This window comes from Numida meleagris, chromosome 11, assembly GCF_002078875.1.
Source record: "Numida meleagris isolate 19003 breed g44 Domestic line chromosome 11, NumMel1.0, whole genome shotgun sequence".
NCBI lineage: Eukaryota > Metazoa > Chordata > Aves > Galliformes > Numididae > Numida > Numida meleagris.
The window spans coordinates 19,734,429-19,759,831 of record NC_034419.1 but is presented as its reverse complement, the minus strand read 5'-3'; the positions used below and the strand labels follow the sequence as shown (position 1 = coordinate 19,759,831).

The 25,403-nt window shown below is 44.4% G+C and overlaps 1 protein-coding gene across 9 annotated transcripts in view; it reads left to right on the top strand.

Annotated features, from left to right (window-relative positions):
• Positions 1–25,403, top strand: part of TMCC1 (transmembrane and coiled-coil domain family 1) — a 118,193-nt gene that overhangs the window by 78,707 nt on the left and 14,083 nt on the right. Inside the window, exon 1 of one of the 9 annotated variants that reach the window (XM_021409922.1) lies at positions 15,459–15,661. The exons of 6 other annotated variants lie outside the window; for them this stretch is intronic. In XM_021409922.1, coding sequence (XP_021265597.1) covers positions 15,599–15,661 — 63 coding nt within the window. In that variant the 5' untranslated portion in view covers positions 15,459–15,598. Of the gene's footprint in view, positions 1–15,458; positions 15,662–25,136; positions 25,289–25,403 lie in introns of those variants that run through there. 2 more of the 9 variants (XM_021409924.1, XM_021409925.1) reach the window with 2 other exon arrangements.

The following is a 25,403-nucleotide window of genomic DNA, read 5'->3' as shown; positions in this document are numbered from 1 at the left end:
TTGCCTTTTGCATGTTGCTCTTCTAAAGCTGTGGATGCACTTTTATTTCATTGTGCACCATCTGCTAGCTGTCTCTCTGGTCACGTTTCAGGTTACTGAGGATTGCCTCTCTAGAATTTCTTTTGCTTCCTTCAGGGTAAACCTGATTTCTAGATGAAACCACTACTCTGTTCCAGGAGGTAATTACCTGGGTGATTAGGTAGCTCATGTGTACTGAATGGTGTTGATACCTTGGCAGCCTTGGTAGCATTTCAACTAGAGGCTTGCTGCACTGCGCTTTAAACTTTATTGATTTCATTGCTAAAAAATTAGGGAACAGTTTTTATGTCACACGGTATAGAAAGGACATTTCATTGCATTAGATATTTTGTTATGCCGTGGAGAAGCACCTCTTACTTATTCAAGCTCAGGAGATATTTTAACTGAAATTCCTTCTGCTGATGCAGAAATTATTTGTATTTGTAACACGAGGTGCTCTTCTGCATCTATTTGGCAGAGTTGCTTCAGAGAGGGTATTTTCATGCACAGCTTTTGACTGTCTTCTGGGTGAGGTTTGTGTGATCTTCTGTGTATACGCTTTGTTGTCTTACAACAAAGCTGAGTTGTCTTCAGCTAATCAATGATGGTTTCATTAAAAATGCACAGAGAACCTCCACAGAAGAAGCAAAGAACAACTCAGTACTTTCAGAAAAGTTGTATTGTCCACTTCGAGGACAGGTTTCTGAAGAGGAAGAGAGAAGGCAGGGCTCGGGGCTGTGCAGTCGTGTACTGCTGCTTTGCTGTATGCTGCGGTGTGTTTCTTTGTGGCTCCCTGTTACAGATGGATGCCTGAGTTTACACAGCTGGAAAAGGGAGATAGTGCCGGTGGTGAAATTTGCTGTTTGATTTCAGCTGTCCTCTTGTAACTCCCAGATGTCAGTCAAATTGAGTTGGGTCAACGCAAAATGCTCTGCTTTAACCACTGAGTTAATTGGGGAAATTCTACTGAAAAATCAGTGAGCAACTCCGGAAGCAATTGTGAGCAAAATGAAATAACTCCTGTAGTGGCAAATCTTGCTTCAGCACCAGCTCAGGGCTTTTGGTCATTTGTTTGAGGCTTTTTGGGCGGTGTTGAGTGGTTTGGTTTGTTTGTTACTTTGTTTTTGTTTAGTTCTTGGTTGTGGGGTTTTTGTGTTTTTTTGGTTGCTTGTTTTGCTTTTGCTTTTTCCTTCTCTTTTTTGTAGTACTGCCATACAGCCACAAAGTGTTTGGGAGCAGCATGTGCTGAGAGCAGGTGTGTGTGCGTGCAGCAGCCATGGCTGCTGAGCGGATCTGAGCTGCGCTCCCGCAGGCAGTGCTGGGGCAGTTCCACAGCCCCTGCCAGGGTCAGGGTGCCCCTCCTGGCTCAGCTTGCTGCCAGAGAGGTGCCCGAGCTTGTGTGGGTTACTGGGAGCCAGGGGATGTTACCTTCTCCAGCTGGAGTCATCAGTACCAAGAACTAGGCAAGGCCTGTGTGGTGAAATGAGAGTAAGAGTGAACTAATGTAACTGGGATCTCTGTGTTACTCACTACTGTGAGCCCTAGAAATGTGCTAACCTGAGCTAGACCAGAGCTTCCTTAATTCATTGCTTTGAAGTCTTAGAATGTGCTCTGAATTTACCCAGTCTGAGGCATCTGGAATGTTGATTTATTTTTTTCTGGAGGGAGCACAAGAAAGACTTCCTTTCCACATGCTCAACAGTGGAAAAACTTGAACTGGTGTGAGCAAAAGGAGTAACATGTTAATTCTGGAATGTTGTAGAATTATCATCAGTCTCACTGCAGTGGCTTCTGCTAAGCTTCCCACTCTCAGTGTGAATTTAGAGCATGCTGAACCAAAACCACCTACGTACTCGCCGAGCAGGAAGATGGGACAAGATTCCCTTTTGAAATTGATGATAATTAGTGATCTGTTGGCAGGGACTGCTCTCAGAACAAAAGGTGTGCTTACTGGCCAAGCTTGAAATGCATTTATTTCTCAAAACTGCAAACCCAAGTGAGGCATCTGTTAAGCTAGAGTCTTGTGTTTTGACACTGAGCAGAGTGGAAGGAGAAACACTTCCTCCTTCCCATCTTTTAAGCCCAGATCTTGTCGCTACCACGTTTCAAAAATATTTCTGCATTTCTTGCACCTTTTTCCATTTTCCTCTATTAAAACAAGGACCTTTGTTCATGCTGTCATTTAGCAGAGCTGCTCAGCAAAGGCAGAAGTTGGATTGGTGGGAAGAGCAGGCAGATTGGTTTGGTCTGCATCTAAATCCTGATGGGCTGTTGTCGGAACGGTTTGTAATACAGCAGACTTCCTGCTAAAACAGGGGCGTCATAAAATTCTCTGGCAACTGCTAGCTAAGTAACTATTACAAGTCCAGAGAATATCGTAATGTAGATTATCCGTGTTTATGACCTGAGAAATGGCAAGGGAAATATACAACGTGATTATCTCCTAGGTTTAACATCTACCTCTGCTTATATGAATGAATGATGTACGGAAAACCAAAGTGATTAGCAGCCAACAGGATATAACCCATGTGAAAACATGCCTGATGAGTAAGTCAACATTTCTTAAAAGCAGCTTTCTTCTTAAGGTGACTGTAAGCATTGCTGCTGTACTGCAGAGCAGTGGGGTAAGGAGGTAACTTCTCTCTCTTCTCCTTCCCCAGAAGGACGTGTTGTATTGCTACCCAGCAGCTTCCCAAAACATACAGGGCAAGCTCAACTGTGCTTATGCCAGACATAAAATAAAAGCTTCATCTTGACCTGTTTTCCCCCAAGGGCTCATCTGTGCTGTCAGAGTTCCTTGGGATCTGTCCTGCCCTGGGACTGCACGTGGCTGTGCAGGACAGCAGGAGTTCTCCTGTGTGCTCCTGGAGCGCTTTGCTGAGGGGCAGGGCAGAGGGCAGTTGTGTGCTCCTGCATTTGAGGCAACTTGCCAGTTGCTCAGTTCCTTCTCCTTTTCGCTGGCCATCCTATGTGTAATAGGAGCACTGTGCAGATTGCATCAGTGAGGTGATAGGTGTTTCGTTGGTCTCGTGGGAGCAGGGAACTCAGGAGGCTTCCACACTACCATCGGGCACGTAGATTTTGGATGGGTTTGCAGTTAGTTCCTTACCTTGTAACAGTGGTCTGAACAACTTTGTGATGCAGGTTGCAGATTTTGAGACTACAGTTTGCCTGGAGTTGTAGAAAAAATGCAAATATGTCATTCAACCCTACAGTCTTCCTGTTTGGAGGAAATATGAGGTGGTTTTCTGTTCATGATTTTTTTTTAAAGTGAACTTCCAAGACCATTGTAAGCTAGATGTATTTTCCTTTCGGGTTGTGCTGTTTTCCAGAGAACAAGTCACTTCGGAGGCGTTCCTGACGGGGTCAGTGGTGAGGTATTTTTAGCAGGCTCAGTAACTCTTCTGCAGCGCATTCATGCCTCTCTTGCCTGCAGTTACTGTTGCTTTCTCAAACATGCATTCAGGCTTCTGCCAGCACACCCAGGGTAGTGCTGCTTCATGTTACAAGATCCTGCTTTGTCAGGGCAGGACTCAGAGCCTCGCAGGGCTGGGGCCATCTCTCTAACATAGGCGGGCACGCAGCATGCTCGGTGCTGGGCTGGCACTGCATGCTCCCCTGCCTTGCACCCAGCATGGAGGGCTCACCACCTGCCTCCGAACGAGTACGTCCTGTGGCTTCCTCCTCCCTCGGGTGTCGGTGATACTGCTATGAGTATTGCTGGGTAGAGACCAGGGTCATGGGTGGGTGGCTGGGATCGGTGCTTTGTTAGCTGCTGCTGCTAGAGTTTGCTTTTTGAAATTCAGTTTGCTAGCTGCTGCCAATTGCAGCAGCAAAGGGATAAAATTAAAGGCCTTCTGTCCCTTAAATTTTTTTAACTAAATCTTTTCCTTTGCTGTTGTTCTGTAGTTAGCAATGTTTGTTTCCTAGCATAGGTTCAATACTAAACTTAGGAAAACTGCATTGCTGATGTACTGTTGAATATTTGTTCTTACTGTGTGGGTGAAGATTTCGTGTTGGGAGATAGAGTCCCCAGGGAGCTGCAGTTTGAATGGTTTCGTGATTAGAAGAGATCTCTAAGATGAGAAATCCGTGTCTGTGAGGCTGTGGCCAGAGCTTTCCTGGTTGTGATGATGTCCTGCAGGGAGCTGTGAGGTCGGGCTCTGTTGCGGCGCTCCCCGGCCCGCAGGCAGCACAGCACGCAGCCAGCAGCTTGGAGTGTTTGGTGCGCGGTGTGAGCGGTAGAGGGAACGCCTGGCTAAGGTCAACTTTTAGCATTGCATAAAATCTCCTTCGCATCTAGTGACTGTGTTTTATCAGAATATTAAGTTCCATGAAAAGCCCTATTCTTCAAGACAGAAATGCACTTTTTCTGAAAGTCTACCTGCGTATCCTGGTTTCACAAGAAATATTTTGGTTGACTTCAAAGTCATGCATTTCAGATCGGTTCTCCTTTAGAAAAATGGTGCTTTCCTTCTCTCAGACTACAGAAACTTCATAAATCCCCAGGTTGTGGCAAACATGAGCAGTGATTTTTGCCTGCCCGTCTGTGCTGTGGTGCTGCGCCTGGCTCATCTTCTCTTTTCTGCTTACTCTGCCGAATGAGGGCTTTGCTGGTGCCAGGGCCTGCCTTGCGTTGCGGGCCGCGGGCCGGGCTGAGTGCATTCCCCGAGGTCACAGCCGGGCAGGCCTGGCTGCAGCGTGGGCGCGGAGCTGGGCAGCTCGCAGGGATGACCATGGGAGAATGACATCTGTGCTGGGCGTGCGCCTCGTTCCCGGAGGACAGAGCTGCATTGTTGGCACAAAGAAGAGCGAAAATACTAAAAGCATTTCAGTTATTTTCTTTCTACTGGAGGTCATTTTTTTCTGTTCTGCTAAGTTGGTAGCCCTGAATGTAGACCCGCTTCCAAAAATTCATAAGTGAGCTGAAAGTGGAAAGAGCTTGGTTTGTGTAATTTTTGCTTTTTTGCAACTTACAGGAAGGGAGTTTTTAGTTTTATATGAGGCATTGTCAAAGCCAGGCTAAGGTGCCTGGAGAACTAGTACGAAAGATAAGTGACAACTGAGCTGTTTAAACAGAGAAATTATTTTTAGTCTCTCTACTTTCAGCATTTTATTTATTCTTGGGGGGGAGGAGGTGGGAACATACTCAGTTTTGACAACTAATAATTATGATTTTAAAAATTCAGCTTTGTTGTGTCATGCTTCACCTATCCGGTTCTTCAGTACTACTCCAACAAGGCTGGGAAAGATCAGAATTTCTGCTATTCGTATTGCTACAGTATGAGGAAATGTGGGGTAAAGGGAAGAATTTATGTAGCAGAAAGGACATGTTATGTGTGTGGTTTTATAAACTGTCAATGGAAAAAATAGCACAGGGCTGCGTATTTAAAAAAAAACCCTTTTTGTAGGTCATCTGCAAGGAAGAATTACATCTTGGTTGTCAAACACAACATTGAGTTGTGGGATTTTCTTTTTTGTAAAACAAAACATTGGGGATCTGTTTTTATTTTTAATACTGTTTTGACATTCCACTTTCACCAAGGCCACCAAGAAGAATCAGCCCTGAACAGTGGCTTATTGTTCAGCATGATTCGTCATTGCTATTTACAGTGCTGCAGCTTCCTCACATTAACCAGGCTATTAAGCTAGCTGGATGTTATCGATGGGAAGCTTTGGCCTTATCCAGGGAAGATGGCCGTTAGAACAGGACAAAGAGAAGCTCATTTCTTACAGAACTACAGTCATATCCTGAGCAATGTCATTGCCAGTCAGATTTCCTTTCCTGTGAAACAGTCTTAAGACCATAACCCAAATGGAAATTAAATCATTTTCTTAAAAATACAAGCAAACGAAAAAGAACCACCCTAACAATTTTAAAACAATGAGAGGGCAGCAGGGGAAGGGGAAAGTTCCAAAGCAATAGAAATCTCCTGATAAATTAGTACATCCTCACAATGGGAGGCTGAAAATTGAGGAAAAAAGAGCAGAAATTAATCCTGAGCATCTGAAGACTATAGCTGGAGCATCGGGAGGCAGAACAGGATGCTCACTGGAGAAGGACTTGGGCCAGTGGGAACGGGGCTCAGGAATGGGGAGCCAGAGTTCCTGGGGAATTCTCATCTGCTCTTCTTCCTAGAGGCTGGTTGGCAGACCTAGGATACATTCTCATACTCCAAACTGGGATTTAATAAACAAGCAGAAGCGCAGATGTTCCAAAGAGAACAGGAGCACAGGTCGAGCTTTCCTGGTGAGCACAACTGAGCTGAGGGTGAAGCCTCTCAGTGAGGAAGCAGTTTAGTAGGTTCAGGGGATGTTCTCTGTGACTTTTGACTGTAAGAGTGAAGGTAGGGTGCTCTCGAGATAGGTAACAGTGTCTGGAAGAAGGCTGCTGTTTAAAAGGGCAGACCTATAAATAATATATTTCTTAGGTGTCTGTATGCAAAATGCAACACCGTAAGTCAGTGCTAGCAGTAGGAGCAACATGGGATTCAGACCAATGAAAAAAGATTAGCTAATGATTAAACACTGAGCAGCACATAGTATTGAAATATTTTTAATCAAATAAGTTAAAGAGAATTGCAAAAGTTAATGCTTCAAGCTTTATCAAGAACTCAGTTCCAAAGATACCGTTAATTTGGCAGTTTCTTCTCCATCGGTAACGTATCACTTTGGATTTAAGGCCGTATATGCTCTAGCCTATAGACCAATCGTTATTTGGGGGAAGTAAAGGGATGTTCATGTGGAGAAGACTGATGGAGAAGGCAAAAATAACTTAAAAATAGTCAAATGCAGATGCTAGTTTCTGTGATAGCCAATTGCTTTTGGACTGTTAAAAATGCAATGGACTGCAAATGGACTGTTCGGTGGGTTAAGAACTGGTTGGCTGGTTGCAGCCAAAGGGTTGTGATAAATGGTTCTGTGTCAGGGTGGAGGCCAATCACGAGTGGTGTCCCCCAAGGCTCAGTCTTGGGACCAGTGCTCTTCAATGTCTTCATCAATGACATAGACGATGGAATCGAGTGTACCCTCAGCAAGTTTGCAGATGACACCAAGCTGAGCGGTGCAGTCGATCCATTGGAAGGAAGGGAAGCCATCCAGAGGGACCTGGACAGGCTGCACAAGTGGGTCCATGAGAACCTAATGAGGTTCAACAAGGCCAAGTGCAGGGTGCTGCACTTGGGCCAGGGCAATCCCAGGTATTTATACAACCTGGGGGAAGAAGTACTTGAAAGCAGCCCTGCAGAGAGGGACTTGGGGGTCCTGGTGGACGAGAAGCTGGACATGAGCCAGCAGTGTGCGCTGGCAGCCCGGAGGGCCAACTGTGTTCTGGGCTGCATTAAAAGAGGAGTGGTCAGCAGGGAGAGGGAGGTGGTGGTCCCCCTCTACTCGGCTCTTGTGAGGCCCCTAGCACAAGAAGGACGTGGAGCTCTTGGAAAGAGTTCAGAGGAGGGCGACCAAGATGATCAGAGGGCTGGAGCACCTCTCCTATGAGAAAAGGTTGAGGGAACTGGGCTTGTTTAGTTTGGAGAAGAGAAGGCTCCGGGGAGACCTCATTGTGGCCTTCCAATACTTGAAGGGAGCATATAAACAGGAGAGGGATCGATTGTTTGTGAGGGTAGATAGCGATAGGACAAGGGGGAATGGTTTTAAGTTGAGACAGGGGAGATTTAGGTTAGATATTAGGAGGAAGTTTTTCACACAGAGGGTGGTGACGCACCGGAACAGGTTGCCCAGGGAGGTTGTGGATGCCCCATCCCTGGAGGTGTTCAAGGCCAGGCTGGACGTGGCTCTGGGCAGCCTGGTCTAGCGGGTGGCAACCCTGCACTCAGCAGAGGGGTTGAAACTGGATGATCTTGGAGGTCCTTTTCAACCCAGGCCATTCTATGATTCTATGCTTTTGTACTCTATGGGAAGGGATAGAATTTCCTACTTTCTGTCATTGAATTAAGCTTGAACGTATCCGGAATGATGTAGTTTCATAAGCTTCTGGATAGAATTACCACGAGCAAAGTTTATCAGAGCTCGTGACTCCTGGATCAATCAATGAAATCATTCAAATTATTATTCTGTTTTTTAAATAAAGGATTAAATAGGGATCATTGTGTGCCAGTTGCTGACATTGGCAGCTTCTTGCACATTATGAACCCAGAGCATGGACAGAGACGCAGTCCACATTTTATTCAATACTCTCTCTGAAACCTGCAAGAGCAACAACATTTTCTTTTGTTTCAATTAATCCATGCAATCAGTGACCCTGTTCACAGTTTGCATTCACGTCTTGGTTTTGTGTTCTGGAATAAAGGAGCTTTCTGTTCGATGTATTTGCATCTTATTCATGGCTTATGGGGCTCTGCTTTCTTCACACTCAGTATGTTGTGATATTCCTTCTGACTCTGTAACCCGTCAAGAGTTCACTTAATACATTGCATTACGCAGATCTAAAAGACAGACTTGCTGATTTTGTGTGCTGAATTTCATTGGCTTTTCTATCGTTAGGATTTTTGTAGAGGTTTTGCAAATTCCAAATATCTCTGCATCTTCATATTTTCCCTTGTACCTTGACTTTGGTCTGCTGTCATGGCAGAAGAGCATTCAGAAATAAACAAGCCAAGACCACCAAGAAGAAACAGTGTGCTGCTTTCCAGAGGAAATACAGTTGAAAAGGACTCTGGAAAATGAAGCTCCTTTAGAAATCATGAAACGAATTGTGATGTTCTTTCACTTGTGAACTGAGAGGAGAACTATCGAATTAAATGTGCCCAAGCCATTTTAATGAATGTAGACCTTGAGTTAACAATTTATCCTATGTTAGACAAGATGTAGTCCTCATCGTGTCGTGTGCTTATGTTAAGTTCATTGCAAGCTGAGAACAACGGGCATCGTCCTCAGTGTTGGTCTACAGACTGCAGGTTTTGGCACGTGCATCTTGCCTTGCCATTGCAGTGACTGAGACAACTCATGTTTTCAAATACTGTGACTAACATGCAGCAGCTAAATGTGTCAGCTGGGTTCTTTATTGACACTTTGACGGAAGTGGTGCCTTGAATGCTAAAAGCTTAACCAGCAAGACGCTTAGTGAACGCTGAGAAGGTGTTTTTGGTTTGTTTGTTTGTTTCCTAATCTTTTATTAATAAGAAGGTGTGAAAAGGAAATTTTTTGCGCATTCAAAAATTGTTAACGGTGTGATAACCAGAAATAATCATTTTAGTACGTAGATATCCAACATAGCTGAAATCTACAATGTGGTTAAAAGGAAATGAAAGCAATTTGAACTACAGCTGCTTGCGTTTCCATGTTGTTACTGGGGAAAGCTTGGCACTAAAAGGATAGGATTACGTTAGACTCTATGATGATATACGTGCCAGCAGCACTGAAAAATGAAACACCGAGACTACTTGGAAATTACCCATTTTTAGGTTGCAGCTTTACTGGTAAACTTAATCCTTTACACAGACTGGGCATTTTGCCTTGACTGTGATTTCTTCTGACCCATAGTGGTGTTACATGGTGTGCTGACAGTCTTTTTTTTTGCTTTGTACCATGTTAGGAAAAGAAAATTCTGTAGACTTTAAATAAATAAATAGCACTTAAGAGCTGTGAAAGAGGATCTGAGGTATCATATGCGCATCCAGACCTGCAGTCCTCTCCACAGCATTAGCCAAGCTCTTGCGGGGAGGGGAGGGCTCAGTTTCTTCCCGGACAGGCTGAGCTTTAACTGGGCATTGCAAGTTCTCTAGTGCCTTTCTCTGTGCTCCGGGCTTGTTCTTTGGGCAGGGGGGGAGTGTTCTCTGGCATCTGCAGAGCTGGATGATCTTCACTTCTGATTTGAGACCCCTGTTGTGAGCCTGGTGCTCTTTGTGCCTTGACTTTCTGTCCCTCCTTCCCACCTGTCCTTCTCTCTCTGTGAGGCAGAGGAGCAATTCACAGTGTTGGTGTTTTTAAACTCTGAATCAGAGCTAAGATAGCGTATTATGCTGAAAAATTACAGTGGATGCCAGCAACTGCCTGCCTGATCTGTTAGCTCTTGAGAGCCAATGAAGACAGTTGGTCTGCTTAAATAGTAATTCAGGAGTTAAGTGCATCTTCCCACTTCCCTTTGCGTTCACCAGCATGGGCAGAAAGTGCCCCAAAGTTTGGAACTGATTGCAGGTGAGGATCAGCATATGCTCAGCTTTCCTCCATTGGCAGTGACAGCCTGCAAGGACAGCAGGAGGTGAGGGCAGGGTGCACCATGCTCAGTGGGGCATGGGACCTAGCAGGCGGCCACAGTGGTGAGCTGACGGCCAGGGTTTACAGCAGTTCTAGAAACACCCGTTGTGCTGTTACTCATCTGTAGGTTACAGACTTCTTATGAAGAGATCCTCTGCTTTCCGATGAGCAGAGAGACAGCAAGACCCAGTGGCTTCCTAGAGCCGCTGTCCAGGACAGCTGCAAAGATGAGGAGATTCTACAGAATATCCTGAAGGGAAATGGTTATTTATTTTCCTGTACAAAAACTTGTCACTTAACGATGTCACTTCCAGATTTGTTCTGCTCCAGGGTTATTCCACCTGTGGGCTGGTGATGCTGAGGTGGAAGTGCTGGCAGCCACCTGGTGGGTCCCAACCTGACAGGGTCACCTGAGCTGTCCTTGGGCATGCTCCAGAAGGTTCTGTGGCAGTTGGGGTGATCTGCAGGGTCAGGGGCTGCCTCAGATCACCCAGAGCATCACCGCATGCACCACTCTACTGCAGAGCACCCAAGGGTAACATGAGGGTCTTCCTGGTGGGACCTCAGGGGCAGGCTGTGAACACCATGCTGGCGACCGCCCAGGGAGGAGTGCTGTTAGCTGTCGCAACCATAAGATCACAGGAGAAAAACACAGTAGTAGCTGAGAAACCCACAGTGTCAGAACATCGTGAAATGTGCTCATTTGGATCTTACAGCCATACCTGAGAGGAGCTGAGCCCTTCGCACCCAGAGCCCTCTCTGCAGGCCCGCAGCGTGGCCCCTTGCACTACAGGCCACAGGCTTGCTGGGCCAGAACTTTGTTTTCCCTCATGGTGAGAAGCGGAGTGCATCCTAGGCGTCCATGAGGTAACCACAGCCTGTGAGTCTTCTGCCTGTTAGTTCTGGGTTTGTGTGCAGACAGCAATCTTGGATTTCTTCTTTGTAAGTGTATGTGCAAATCTGGTCTGGTAGCAATGTGGCAGGCAGCAGTGTGAGTTCTGCCACCGTTACTGTGGGGAAAGTTCATCTGATGCAGTGGTAATCAGTATTCCTTGTAAAAATGTCCGTAGTGCTGCCAGTTTCCTAAAGGATAGAGTGCATCCTCATACTCAAGTTTAATCTCTAAACCAGTTATTGGAGCCATCTGCTGGCTAACAACAACACTGGCTGCGGGTTATGGTTGGGCAGGACTTCATATGTCAGCGACATGAGCACAGCTCGGCCTGGGCTCATCCTGGAAATTCAGTATGGTGTGCTGTGTGGAAATGTTTACAGTATTATAACCAAAACTGTTGCACTAAACACCAGCACTACCGATGTGGTATCTTTGGACTATCCTCTGCCTTTCTTCTTAAATTTTTTTTAGAAAGTGCTTATAGAAACATTGCAATGCCTTTTGGAAGAGCGTATGAGGAAGTGATGGACTGTTTATCTTCAGATGATTAAAACTGAGGCAAGAAGCTGCAAATAACAAGAAGAAGATCAAGTCCTGTAGAGACCACAGTCTGAATGAAATAATTAAATCAAGAGAACGCAGATAAAGTCAGTACTAACTTTATCCCAGTTGTTGTTACCAGAGGAGGTGTTCAGCAGTTCTGTTCAGTGACTTTGTAGCCTAGGATCTGAAATTAAAAGGTTAAATAATCCATTGTCTTAAAGTGCTTCTGACACAGGCAGTACCTTATACCATCAGGTTACTGTTGCTTTTAAAATCACACACGATTTTGTAAATTTGTATATGCTAACAAGTATGGCAAGGTGACATTAGCCCTTGTGCCTTGGGCAGTGAGCGCACAGTAGGCTGTTGGCTTTCAGTTCTGTGGTTATTGTGGATCAAGCCAAGACATCTGCATCTTGCAGAGTGCAGGAACTTACTAATCATCTCGTAGTTAACCAGAAAGCCTTACACAACATGTTTCATATCACTGAGATTGTTAATTCAGGAGTAGTATTTGGCTATTAACTCTTTACTGGCTATATAAAGCTCTAGATAACAAAGGCAAATTTTGTGGCATTGCATACATATATATACATATATATATGCAATATACATGCAATGTAGCGTATATATATTGTGTCTGTAATAAATTAGCAAACTGTGAATCAGATTTTTTTCTCTTAAACTCGCCCACAGTACTGTGGCCCTAAGATCTCTTGCAATACTGCTCAGCACCACTGATGATGCATCTACAGCACTGGCACTCAGCTGCACGTTCTGTAGTTGTTGGCTTCAGCCGCGAGCAGGTTCGTTCTGTCTTTCCTCTGCCCCTGAAAGTTTCTGGATATCTGTGGCCTGCAGCAGCAGTGTTGGTGCAGCCCCAGAAAGGCACACCAGATAAGGAACCCCTGCACTGCGGGCAGGCAGCAGCACTGGCTGCACTCAATGCTGTGCCCCAGGAGCCTGGTGCTGGCTTTGCAGTGAGACCATCGTGAGCTCCCTGCTGCTGGTGTCTGCTGAGCACCTGGAGCCGAATTAAGGATGTCTCACTATGGTGCTGGCCTAGTTTCTTTCTGGTAATTGTGTTCTGCCTCTGTAGACTCTGCTGCTGGTTCAAGGCTTTTTTGTTCCCTGCAACTGTTGCTGTGACCTCATTTTCCCAGTCTCACTGACGTAGCTTTTAAATTTTTGCTGTGAGGAACTTGCTGAGGCTGCTTCTGCTGTCAGTGCAATGGGCACCTCAGGTATTCAGAGATACTTCACATATGTGAGGTACTCTGGACTGCTGGGGAGCGGACGTCACGTTTTCTTCACAGTCTGAGCACTGGCTTAGGGGACAGCACAGGAATGGTATGATTGCAAATCAGCTTTCAAATTTTCCACTGTTTTCTTGCTCTCTTACCTGAAGTTTTGCATTGTTTGATTTCCGCATTGTTTGACATTTGCATTTCACCAGATATGTGGATCTACGTTATTTTTTCCCTAAAATTCTCTGTTTCAGTCTTGGAAAGAGCTCTTGTCTTGTTACAAGGGTCATATGAGCATCTAATCTATGAAAATTTTAAGCCAGCCACCTCAAAGCTGGTGTGCCTCTCCCCCATCCCTCCAGGTGATGCTCAGCCTGGTAGGTTGATTTTTTTGTTTGTTTTTATTGCTCTGTAAAACTTGCAAAGACTGTCCAATCATATTAAATAAAAAAATGAGCTCATTTACATGTGTTTTCTTAAGTCTGTGTGTTGCTTTACATCATGAAATGATCTACCTAAATAGTAGTAGAATTCCTGTGAATTAAAGTCGATTTTAGCTAACATAAATTGCTTCCTAAGTAAGGCTAATGACATTCTTTGTGCACAAAGTGTTCCACCTCTCTTCCCTTTCACATCTCTTAGATGGGATCCTCTATCATTAACACATAAAAGAAATCTGAAGGTTTCTCAGTATAGGTGTTCATCTAGAGTGATATCTACCACGTGAACATGAAACAGTCCCTTAAAAAAGGGACTCTACCCAACATGCAGATGTGCTGAACAGGGCATGATTATGAGACAGCACATGTGGTAGCAATGAATTGCAGAATGGGGTTAGGAGGAGGTATTTACTGATGCAGCAGTGCTGATACTTGTTGTTGCCGCCTGTTCATGTTTGGCAAAATGATTGTAAACTCTACTGCAGAACCCAAATCTATACCAAAGACCCGTTCCACGTGTTACAGTTTGGTGGCTACATGCAGCCTGGTCACAGAATTCACTACGTACGTACTGGTTGCCAACTTGCTTGTTCCTTTTCCTTCATTCTTCACTCTTCATGTCCTATTCTCTAACCTGACAGAAATCTCCACAAAATGCTTTTGTGTAAATAATTTCTGGTATCTCCACATCAACGTGTTTTATATTCTGCGTAGATCAGACTTCATATTGCTCTTGCTCCATGTGATGTTTTTATTTTCCATTTGTGTTCTAAGTGCCCTTCAAAACATACATGCTTTTCCATCATAATGCTTTTCCAGAAATGTCATCTGAGATACCAGTATAGTTCACGAGGATGTTTTTTTAGCTGCTTTCCTCTAATTCTGGCCCCAATAAAAACTGAATTATGCTGTTAAGAATATTTTCTTCCACCCTGCCTGTGTTTCGAGTCAGTCCAACGTTTTTCTCCTCACTTGTACTGCTGATACTAATTCATACCCTGTGAATTAACATTTCAATGCAGAATTTGATCATGTCAGAAGAGACTGGACTTTAGAAGGCAGTATGGGGTTATACTTGTGTATTACCTGTGTCTCCCTGCAAGTTAAGAGAATGGTAAAAAGAACCCAAACCCAACCGCAGTAATGTCTGTGAGAGTCTTTATTGCCTGGCTCAAAGGGGCAGACAAAAAGCCAAAAGGAAAATAGTGTCCTGTACCTAAACTGGCAGTAAAGTAAATTTGCATTCTGGTTTTGTTGGTTCCTGAAACCCTGAAAGCATGCTGCATAGGGAGGTACGCTGAATTAATGGTTATGAAGATGTCAAACTTAGATTATATATAGCTTACCTTTGAGACCATCCATCTCTGTCCTGGGCGAGTAATAGTAATATTTGCTACAAACAGGAAATGTTAATGAGACAGCAGAGAAGAGCGAGGGGAGGAGAAGCCAGGAGGTGAGGATGGCTTTTCAAAAATGAGTCTGAAGGAGCAGGACACAGTGGCAACTGCTGGTGAGGGTCAGAGTTCAGGTGGTTACAGACAGGCGATGCGCCTTCGCTTCACAGCTTTTGAATAGCACAGCAAGGAACCTTTCCTTTGACATGGAGTCAGTGCAGTTTCTTCTTGCACCAAGGGTAGCTGAGGTTACAATGCTGTTGCTGTCTCTGTTTTGTACTTGATCCCTTGTATGACAACTATTTTCTTAGAGTTCCTGCCTCTCAGAAGATCGCATAAATCTTTTGAAATTTTTATTTAGTGATTTTCAAATAGCAGTGTTTCCCTGGTGATATAAATAGAACATGTGGTTTATAGCTGGATTGTGTCCTCCTGTGCATTTTTGAATCTGTTTTTAATTCTGCTGAAATCTTGCTAGGAAGTGAACTGCTCTGTGTGCGCTGAGAAACATGTGTCATCCTGATTCTGTTGATTTGCTGCTTATTTGTCTGTCTGTTATGCTGCCAATTCATTGGCTCAAATGTGCAGTTTTAAAATAGTGCCGTGTGTTGAACGTGGAATGGAAAGCCCTGTAGCTTTAAATCCAGCAGACCCGGCCCTTCTGTGCCTCTAAAGCAAATACTCGAGCAGAAGAAGAGGTTCACAGCTTGAGCATGACAATTTGCAGCAGCAGCGCAGCGGCTCGGCAGGCAGTGATGCCTGACGCGGGGCAATGCCCAGGGCCCTCCCAGCCTCGCAGACGCATGGAGCGGGGCTGGCAGCAGCTGGGCAGCGGGGGGCAACACGGGGATGTTGATGTGGTGCTGCTGCACCTCCGTGTGCTGCCAGAGGGACTTCTGTGAGCCGGCAAAGGTAAGAGGAGCATGGGGCATCCTTAGAACAGCGTCAGACATCTTATTTGGCTGTTCTGTTCAGATCTCCAGAAGAACTTGACCTCGTTTTGTAGCATTAGCCTTGGAAATGCTGCATTTTCCTCCAGGCACTGTTGTTAAATTTACTGTGGTTGTTTTTATATAACTTTTCTTCACTTCAGAAGCTGGGAAGCATGAAGAAGGCTTCTGTCTGAGTGCTGCAATCCATAAAGATCAAATGTGGTGCTGCATCTTGGAGTGCTCTGGGTTTTCTTGTTTTGGGGTTTGGTGTGTGTAATGCAGTGAACGATGACAAAAGAGGCTGGTGCATGCAGCCTGGTATCAGGGAGGTGTTGAACTGGCAGCTTTTTAAATATGATTTTTTGCTGTTCTGACTGTGCAGAATGTATTGTCAGGAAGTAGCAAACAAACTGCAGATTCAAATTTTACTTCAGGTGAAAAAGCAAGAGCAAACAGCTTCCCATGGAGTCAGTGACCTTCAGAAAGGAATAGGTAGTTTTCTTTGGTCTCGGTTAGCCTTGTAGCCAGGTGCTGCTGTGTCACAAGCCTCAGTTAACAGTGAGCTGTATTTCCCCCACGTTTATTAAATATTGAAGAGGAAACAGTAAGGACTTAGAGACCGATCTCTGATGCAAATAGAAGATAATTCTTTTCAAGTTGTTGCAATTAGCTTTCCCTTGTGTTGTGACTCCAGCATTTTGGGGAAAGAAAAAAAAACAAAAAAAAACCACCCAGAAATACAGGGTGCTGATGTTATGCCTTTGCCATAGATGGATGTTGGCCTGAGGTTTCTTATCTGCAGAAGACCTTGAGAAATTGTATCCTGTTGCTGTTGTGTTGGAAGCATATATGTCTAATCACATTTGTTTAATATACTTGTTATATTCCTCTGGGAAGACCTGGATCTCCTATACTGGGATGTGTACTTGCTGCATTCATCAGTTTCCATAATGGAAGCGATGCACAGGTGGCTCTTAGGCACAGCTATGTTGGAAATGCAGAGATGAAGTGCTTCAGACAACAGTGAAGACAGAGGACAGTAAGAAAGAATGTTTTTTATTTACATTCCATGTTTCATTTTGATAGATCTGTGTACTCTGCGTCTTGGTATCTGTAACATCAGGCTAATACATCACCTCTTGAGAGCTGGGGAGAGGAATAATTAAGATAGGGAACTGCGTTCTTGCCTTCTTCATCAGATCTGGGCAGTTTGCTGTCACCGTAGTTGGAAGAAGCTTTTGACATTGGGTAATGGAGATGCTGCCAGCAATGTGTGTGCTGCCATCAGTACGACATGTCTCTAGGTGGAGTTCAGGAATCATGGTTTTCTTAATGGAAATATTGAGAAGAGCTGATTTTGGTATTCACTTAATCCAGTGTTAGGTATGGACCAGGACTCTGTTGCCTTGTTCTGCTGGGTACCCGCTCTCTCCTCCCTTCAGTGCAGCCATCTCATTGTAGTTGCACTGCATACAGTTTCCCTTCAGATGCCAGAAGGCACGTGCCACATGCTGGTCCATTGCCTGTGCTGCAGCAGCTGCCCTTCCTACATTGCTGCTGCTTGCATGTTAAGTTTGCTGCTTCGAGCAACATTATGGGTTAAGTGTAGGAGTGCCTTTGCAGCACTTAGGGCTGAGCAGCAGGCTGTTTGAACAGGAAAGTAATCTGTGGGGCCAACTCTTTTGCATAGCTCTCTAGCAAGAGTAATATTAGCTATGTGTATGTTACATTAAAAAGGCTTAAATAAGGGAACAGTATGTCAAGAGATTATATGTGGGAATGACAGAGAAATGCGTTCATAGGAAACATGAATCCTGCTGTTGTGAAAAGTTTATCTTTTACTATAAAATGTTGTTGAATCAACTTTGAAATACCGGTTACAGTCACACTGTGCTGTATCTTCAGAAAACACAACTGAAAAGTAAAAAGAAGTGACGGTTGTGCTCAAGTGCATGAACCCTTTAGTCTAAATATGTTGTGGTGACTTGCATGTTAGCTTTTAGCAGAGAAAAATCACTTGAGAAAGGGGTGAGTCCTTGCTCACAGTACAGCAGTTTTGTGCAGAGTGGTCATGGAGAGATGGTTGTCCTCCCACACTCCAGACATGGGTTTGCTCTGTTGCTTTACAAGTCAAATTTAACTTGCAATCTGAACAGTCAACTCTTTTCTTTATTAATGAATATGTAAGATGCAATAATAGTCTCTATTTATTAGTTAGCAGCTTCAAGCATGAGAAAAATAACTGTACTCTCTGGGAAGTGTTAGCAGTAGTTTTGTCTGTAAGTTAATGAGATGTAATTTGAACATCCTGGGGAAACCAGAATGTGTTTATAAAGGGAAGGGAAAAAAATCATTTTACATAGTTATTTTCAGATAAAAGCTTGTGTAAACTTGTTTCTAAATCTATCCTCTCCTCCCAGTCCCTATACTTAACTTTTTGTTCAGCTTTACCTCATTTCCTATCCTTATTATTGTAACTTCTGGCCTGATTGGCAGTCTGCACTTGATTAAAAGTCTGCAGCTGCTAAAATAAACATCCATTAATATTATTCTGGCCATATTTTTGCTGTGTCGTCCTCTTTCACCTTAAAAATCAGGTTCCTGCAAGCCCCTGTGTATAGTTCAGTTCCTTCCTATTTTTCTGTTCAGATTGTGTTATTCATTCCTGTGGACTTGCCTTGCCCATAATGCCGTCATTGTCGTCCTGTTTACTCAGCTAGCACTGCTGATTTTCTTCTTGACTAATCTGTAGCTTTGGAAAACCGTTACTGAATTGGACTACCAGGCTTTACTCTTTTTGCATTCAAAAATTTACTTTCTCAAAATTTTGTGAATTCAAGGTTAAGAAGGTGAGGTCTTTGACAGCAAGTGGGCTTTAAAAAGAACAGAAGAAGGCATAGATGTATTGTGACATGTTGCTCTGCTGAGGTTGGTGGCTAGCCCTCCTGCCCCTTCTTAGTGATCTGCCGTCTCTTCCCCTTTCTACAGTGTGCAGATGCGCTGGCCACTCATTCCTCAGCAGGAATGCTGAGAGCCACATGTGTTGCCCCAGGTTGGCAGAGGTAACGTGAGTGCAAATGTTTTAGTAATCATCACTCATCATTGTTTAACTGCTATGAGTAAGGTGTAAAGCCATTTCCTCTTGGTGTTACCAGTGTTGGTTCCTTGTTCCAGTTGTTATCTTAGACTGGCAAAGAGATTGGATTGGATTTCCTTATTGTATTTTTTCAGGGCCATTTTTCATTTTTGCTTTCTCATTGCATTTTTTTTCCCATAGCTAGGATGTTCTTCTCACCATCTTGAGAATTAATTGCCTGAAAGCAAAGATTGTTTATGTCTTTCAGAAATCCTAATTATGATCTAACCATTGAGCTGCAGGAAAATACACAGCGAGACTTCCTTGAGCTGTCCATCTGTTCTTATGCTTTCCTTAGCCAGTTTTGATTGTGTTTGGATTTAGGCACTGCTCAAAACTGTCAACAATGACCAGCAGTTTTCTGTGAATGAGTAAAATGCAAAGCTGCTGTGATTTCTGAAGATTTGGTCAGCCTATAAAATTCTGCAGGATAACTGCATGGTGTGTCACAAGGAATCATGCTGGACCTCTTCTTCATTGTTTTTCCTTTGTATTCTTGTTGGCACCAAAGCCAAGGCAGAAGGTGTTTTACATAGCATGGGAGCATGTGTGCATACTGGGCACTTGCTGTGGGAGGTGGCAGGCTGTAGTTCTCTCTTCTGTGAATCCACACGTGAGTGATCTGTTGTGTTTCTAGGGGTGGTTCAGTGCAGTAATATTTGCCTCTTCTGTTGGTCTTCAGTCTAGAGGTGAATGAGCAGAAATCTTCTCCCTTACATCTGCTATTACATCTAGATCAAGAGACTAGATCAACCTAGACACAGGATTTGCAATGGTATAAACATACATTTTGCCATGAATAGTGAACCAAAGAGTTGGTAGTATCAAATGTGTGGCAGTTTTGCAGCAGGCTGATAAGAAGGGTTATAAGCCCAAGCTTTTATTACCTTCATAGACACATCAGAAAGTGTAATATGTGGTTGTGGAGTCTCCATCCTGGGAAATGCTCAGAAACCACCTAGCAGTCTGTACTGGGTGGAAATTTGGACAACCTCAACCAGTCTGTGAATTTGTAACATCCCTATAAGAAGCAAAGCATTAGAAAAAACTGCCATAACCATGGATAATAAATGACTTACGACACTACCAGAGTAATTTCTAGTATTTTTTTTTCCTTAATTCAGGATCCGCAATAGATTTTGCAGTATTCTGTCTTTATAGTGTCCCTACAGGATCCAGTTCACTGTCTACTCTCCTGACAGTAGGGCTGACAGCACCTTGACAAAATGTCTGAAGAATCATGTGCTGCATGTTTTATGCAGGGGAGGTGACGTATGACTATCGAATGCCAATTACATTTAATTTCATATGTTGAATATGCCTCTTAGTAATTCATAATGTTTATATGCGTCTTCACTATACCTCACAGGGATTCTATGCATGGTTTCATAAAAACAAGTATATTTAAATGGTTTAATGCAGATGTAAAATCATATTGTGGCCTAATGGAGGTCAATTTTGCACTGTGCAAATAGTGAAGTGGAGGGAAGTGAGGGAAAACACGGGGCCAAATACGTGTAATTACGGGAAACTGAGGTTAACACCTCTGTTTTTGTATCAAGAGTTGAGGTTTCTCTATAGCTGTTTTCTGTCAGATTCTCAGTCTCATACCTCTTAAAAATACAGCTCTCTATAAAGTGCAGGACTCCTGGAACTAATGTGAAATTTGAGCTTGTTTCTAATGCAGCAGAAACTGCAGCAGCATCCAGAATATTGATTCTGCTCCATGTGACCCATGGTTAGTTGAGCAGATGTTTGTCTTCTGCAGTTTGACTCCCTGCCTTAAAGAATAAAAGCTATTCTGCTCCTTTTGAATCCTCAAAATAAGAAATGTTACCACAAACATACCGGAGTGGAAACAAGAAAGATAAAAATAAATGTAAAGAATCATTTGTTTTAAGTGATCTCAAGGCCCTTTGGTGCAGATATCTTCCTGCTCATAGAATTTTTTGAATCTCAAGGGACTTGATCCTGAACTTTATCAAGATATGTGTTCTAAATCTACTTAGTGCAATTTGCCATCTATTTGGTTTTAGAAAGAAAAATGGTATACAGTATTCCACGTTGACATATGCAGGAATAAGCTCATTGGAAATATGAGAATTTAGTACGTTCCATTCACAAGCTATGGTTTACAGCAAAGTAGGAAGGAAGAAAAACCAACAGACTCCTTTTCTCTGGCATTTGGTTTCTCCATCAGAAGCAAATAATGAACAAACTTTGTGCAGAACAGAGTGTGACACTGCAGAGTACCTCTGACCCAGCTGCTCCAAACATAAGAGAAAATGTCCCAAGTAACAGCAATGGTAATTCTCTCCAGCAGATGTGACTGACCCCTTAATGGGGTGCCACAGAGCACATGCCTGCTGTAGGATCATGGACTTGTGACTTTTTGAAAAAGTTGAGTATTAAGAGGTAGGAACTCCTAGCTTTTTATTTCTTTTGATGCAGCTGAAAATCAATCATCAGTGTTTCTTGTTTACAAAATTACTTTATAATGGCAATGAAATGGCTTACCCAGCTGGACATCAGCTGCCGGAGATCAGTTTCACTGATTTGTAACTACTATCAGATTATTTTTAGAACTACATCTTGGCATTTCTGTGAGTAGTTCTTCCAGGCTTACAAGAGTGAAATCACAAAATATCCGTTCTCTTTGTTGAAGTGTTTTTAAAAATTTATTAGAGCAAGCAACAACAAAAAGTGAAGTCTTCTGGTACAGAACCTCTCATGACTGTGTTTGCATGGGAGCCTGCATCAATTTTAACACTCGAGTATGATATTTTCCAGAAGAATTTTGATCCTATTTTAAAGTAGTGCTCTCCAGTTCCAAGATCCACTGTTTTTTATCTTTGTTTTTATTCTCTAGAGATTTCAAGAGCTGTTCTGTTTGTCTGCATCGGTTTGTGGGTATTCTTTTTTTCCCTTAAAGCTTACCTTTTTGGCACAGAAAATATAATTCCAAAAGTGCCTTAAAACAACCTTTCAATTTGGTGTTCAGACCCACTACTGAGCATATCAGGGTAGGAAGTAAATAGCTTTGTATCCAGCTGAAAATATAAGGAGACTCAGGATAGGTCAAAAGTAATTACCTACCCCAAGCATGTAGCTAATAGTTTTAATAAACACCTAGCATGTTGTGGGAGTTCAAAGGACAAGCAATGGGGCCTCACTCACCGCCTCCGCTCAGGACGGCGGCTCCGTGCCTCACCATGGGCCCACAGCCCTGGCTGGGAGGGTGCAGGCCAGGCCCATGGGTTGTGGTGCTGGCGCAGGCCTACCAGGCACTGTAAGCTGGCAGACATGGTCAGCATGAAAGGCGATCTTTCTTTTTTCTCCACTCTGATTTATTCCCACAAGGTGTTTTAATTACAGGTCTATTTAGTAAGAAGTCTCTTATGTCTGTCACTGCAGACTGCTGTCCCCATACTGCTGCCTGAGGCAGGAGGTTTCTGTCCCCTGCTGTGGCCCTCCTGCAGCACCCGCAGCACACTGTGCCAGCGCTGTCACATCTCCAGGCAGGGAATCCAAGGTACACAGCTTTCTAATTATATTACTTGCAATACTTTAACTACAGCAGGGTGGGACAAACACCCAAAATTTTTAGCAATAAGTTTATACTACGATGCAGTGCTCAGTCACTGAGAGATGACTAATGGGCATCTCGGAAGCTGCCCAGCACCCTTCCAGGGCTGCTCTCGGCTCTTAGGGTCCCCATTCCCTTCTCACCTTGCCCTATGTACTTCTATACCAAGTAGCACAGCGCTTTGCAGTCATGCTTTTAAATCTCCACAGGAGGGAGGAGAGAGCAGGAGCAGAGTATCTCCCTGAAGCAGACCTGTTGAAAGTGCTGCTGTTTGCCTCAGCCAGCTGCCCAGTTTGTTCTCAAACAATCAAAGAATGAGCAGAGAAAAACTTTGTAAAATCCTGAAGTGGTTTCTATAGAAGGGTGACACATCTGAAATAAACGCTCGTGTCTAATCTTCATCAAAGCCAAAAGGCAAAAACATAGGTTCTGTGTGGGCAGTGATTGTGAAACAGACATGTAGGAATGCTTGTACAGAAGGGAAGACTTGATGACTTTGGAAGTGCTGGAGGTTCAATGGGGAGGAGGAGAAAGAAGAGAGGTCCTCCGTGACTCCGTCTGATACGTGCCTCAGTGCCACAGCAGCCTCCAGCTCCCTGCTGGTGGGCAGCCGGTAGGCCTGCCTGTTTGTACTGACTCAGGGTACTACCAAACTGTATTGCAACGGAGAATTTCTGATTGGACTGTAATGCCTATTTATATACAAACATTGGCCATTACAATATGTTGTTTACCAGCGTACTTTCAGGACAGATTGCCAGTCATCCTCAATCAATAATGCGTCACAGCACTTCCTGGTATGCTGAGGGACCTGATTGTGCTGAGTCTTCCCTTCCCAAAGCCCCAGTTCAGATCCAGAACAGAGCTCTGTACAGTACTTTGCTTTTTAATTGGAAAAAGCTGCTCTTGTTCATCCAGAGTAATGTCCACACAGCTGATAATTCTAAAAATAATTAACCCAGGATGTTTTATTCTACCACAGCTCTTCCCATTTATTTTCTGTCATGAGTATAGGAAAACAACCCGAGAAGATACGCTGAAGTTAGTTGACTTTAAAAGGGGGAAAGAGAACGTTTCTGCAGACTTTTTCCTCCCACAAAATTCTTGTCTGAAAGGATAGGGTATACTGTTGGTGTAATCTATAATTATTCACAGATGTTAATTAGACCCAACTTGCAGTAAATTAAGCTGGTAGAAACTGCTTATTGCAAAGTGGTGTTGAAGTCCCATTTAGTTCCTCAGCACTGGAGTGTTCCAGCTTTAGCTTGGAGCCAATCTGTGTCATGGATGAGCTCCCAGCCACTGGGGTCGACAGTACTGGGCATGGGATCAGGCACTCACCTGCATTACTAAGATCAAAAGAGCTGCTGTATGAAACAAAGGGTTACTTCAAATTACTTTTTTTTTTTTTTTTAAGCATCAAATTGGTGGTTCTATTTCTTTTATCAGCTTTTAATACTAACATTTACTTCTTGAGTAGATACAGGTCTTCACAAATAAGTTGGTAGCTTTCTTTTTGAGAAGTCAACTCATTTTGTGAGGCAATTAAGAGGAATAATAAGATTGTGGTGGTGTACTGAATAAAGAAGCCTGCAGTGTGCTGCTTTTGCAGCTTAGGGCAAGCTGGGAAAGTAGAAAATGGAGCAGTGTACTACTGCTCATAAGGATCTGCTGACAGGAAGCTAAGTGCTGCCACGTGGAATTGGTGGGTACTGTCTAGATTGAGCATGCTTGATGCACGCAGATCTTTGTTTCCTTCCAGACCGTAGGAAGACACTGGATCAGTGACAAGCTGAATTCCTCTAGAAAATGTCAGCTGAGTGTTCCATGCATCCAGTTGGTTCCTCTTGGTGAGACAGCAGAGAGTCCCAGTGCCAAGCTGCTGGGAAGGACCCTCGCTGCACACAGCGTGCAGTGCTGCTGGGCTGCGGGGTGCTCACTTCAGTGCAGGGAATAGTGAACGTAAAATGTTGGAACTGGAGAGAGGAATGCAATCAATTCTGATACTTGTTGTTATTTTGGAAAGCATATATTCACCAGACAGATACGGTAATGTGTTCTGCATTTGGGGCTGAGCTCTGAACCATCTCGTAGCCGTGTATGTAAAATAGCTGGGGTGTTGCCCAGTGCTTTGATCTGGCTGCTGGCTCCAAGGAGACAAATAGGTAGCACTAACACTTGTCTGCCGGACACGTAGGGAGAGCATGGACCAGCCTGTTTATCCAGCATGCTACAGAGCTCCTTACTGCATTTGCAAAAGGCAAAACATGTACTTGCTTTTGCATCCTTAAAGAGAGGTGGTACAATAAGAGACATCATGTTAGAGTCTGCTTTTCAGAATACCGCTAAGCTATAGTAAGCACAGCTGTCCTGTAGATGAGCAGGTTCTGGGAACGCGACCTGGAACCAAAAGTGAAATTGTTTTTAACTGGACGAGTCCTAAGAATAAACAGGGAGAGGGAGGCGCGTCCTCCCCCCGCCCCGCCGAGCAGCCTGCGGGCCGGGCCGTGCCGAGAGGGCCGCGTGGTGTTTGTTTCCCTGGCACTGGCGGGTGCGCGACCCGCAGGCACTGCTGCTGCCCGTTTCCGCTCGGCCGAGGGCCTTTCTCGGAACCGGGCTTCCCCCACCCGCCCGGGGCTGCCCGGCCGCTGTACCTTAGGCCGCCGGGCCAGATGGGCCACCGCCTCCGCGGCGGGGCGGGCGCTGCAGCCGGGCGGGGCGGGCCGGGGCCAGGTGGGGCGCCGCGGCGGCGGCGGAGCCATGCACTGGGAGCGAGCGCTGCTGCTCCGCACGGCCAAGGTACCGGGGCCGTGGGGCGAGTTGGGCTCGGGGCTCGGCGGGGCCGTGGTTAGTGGCGCCGAATGAACCGCATCGGAGAACGGAAGGTATCACGGCTCGGCTGGACTGCTTTTTTTTTTTTTTTAATCCCAGTCGAGGGAAAAACTTCAGCGCTTACTCTGGTTCCTTTGCATAGTTCCTTTGTGGTGAATAGTTCAACTC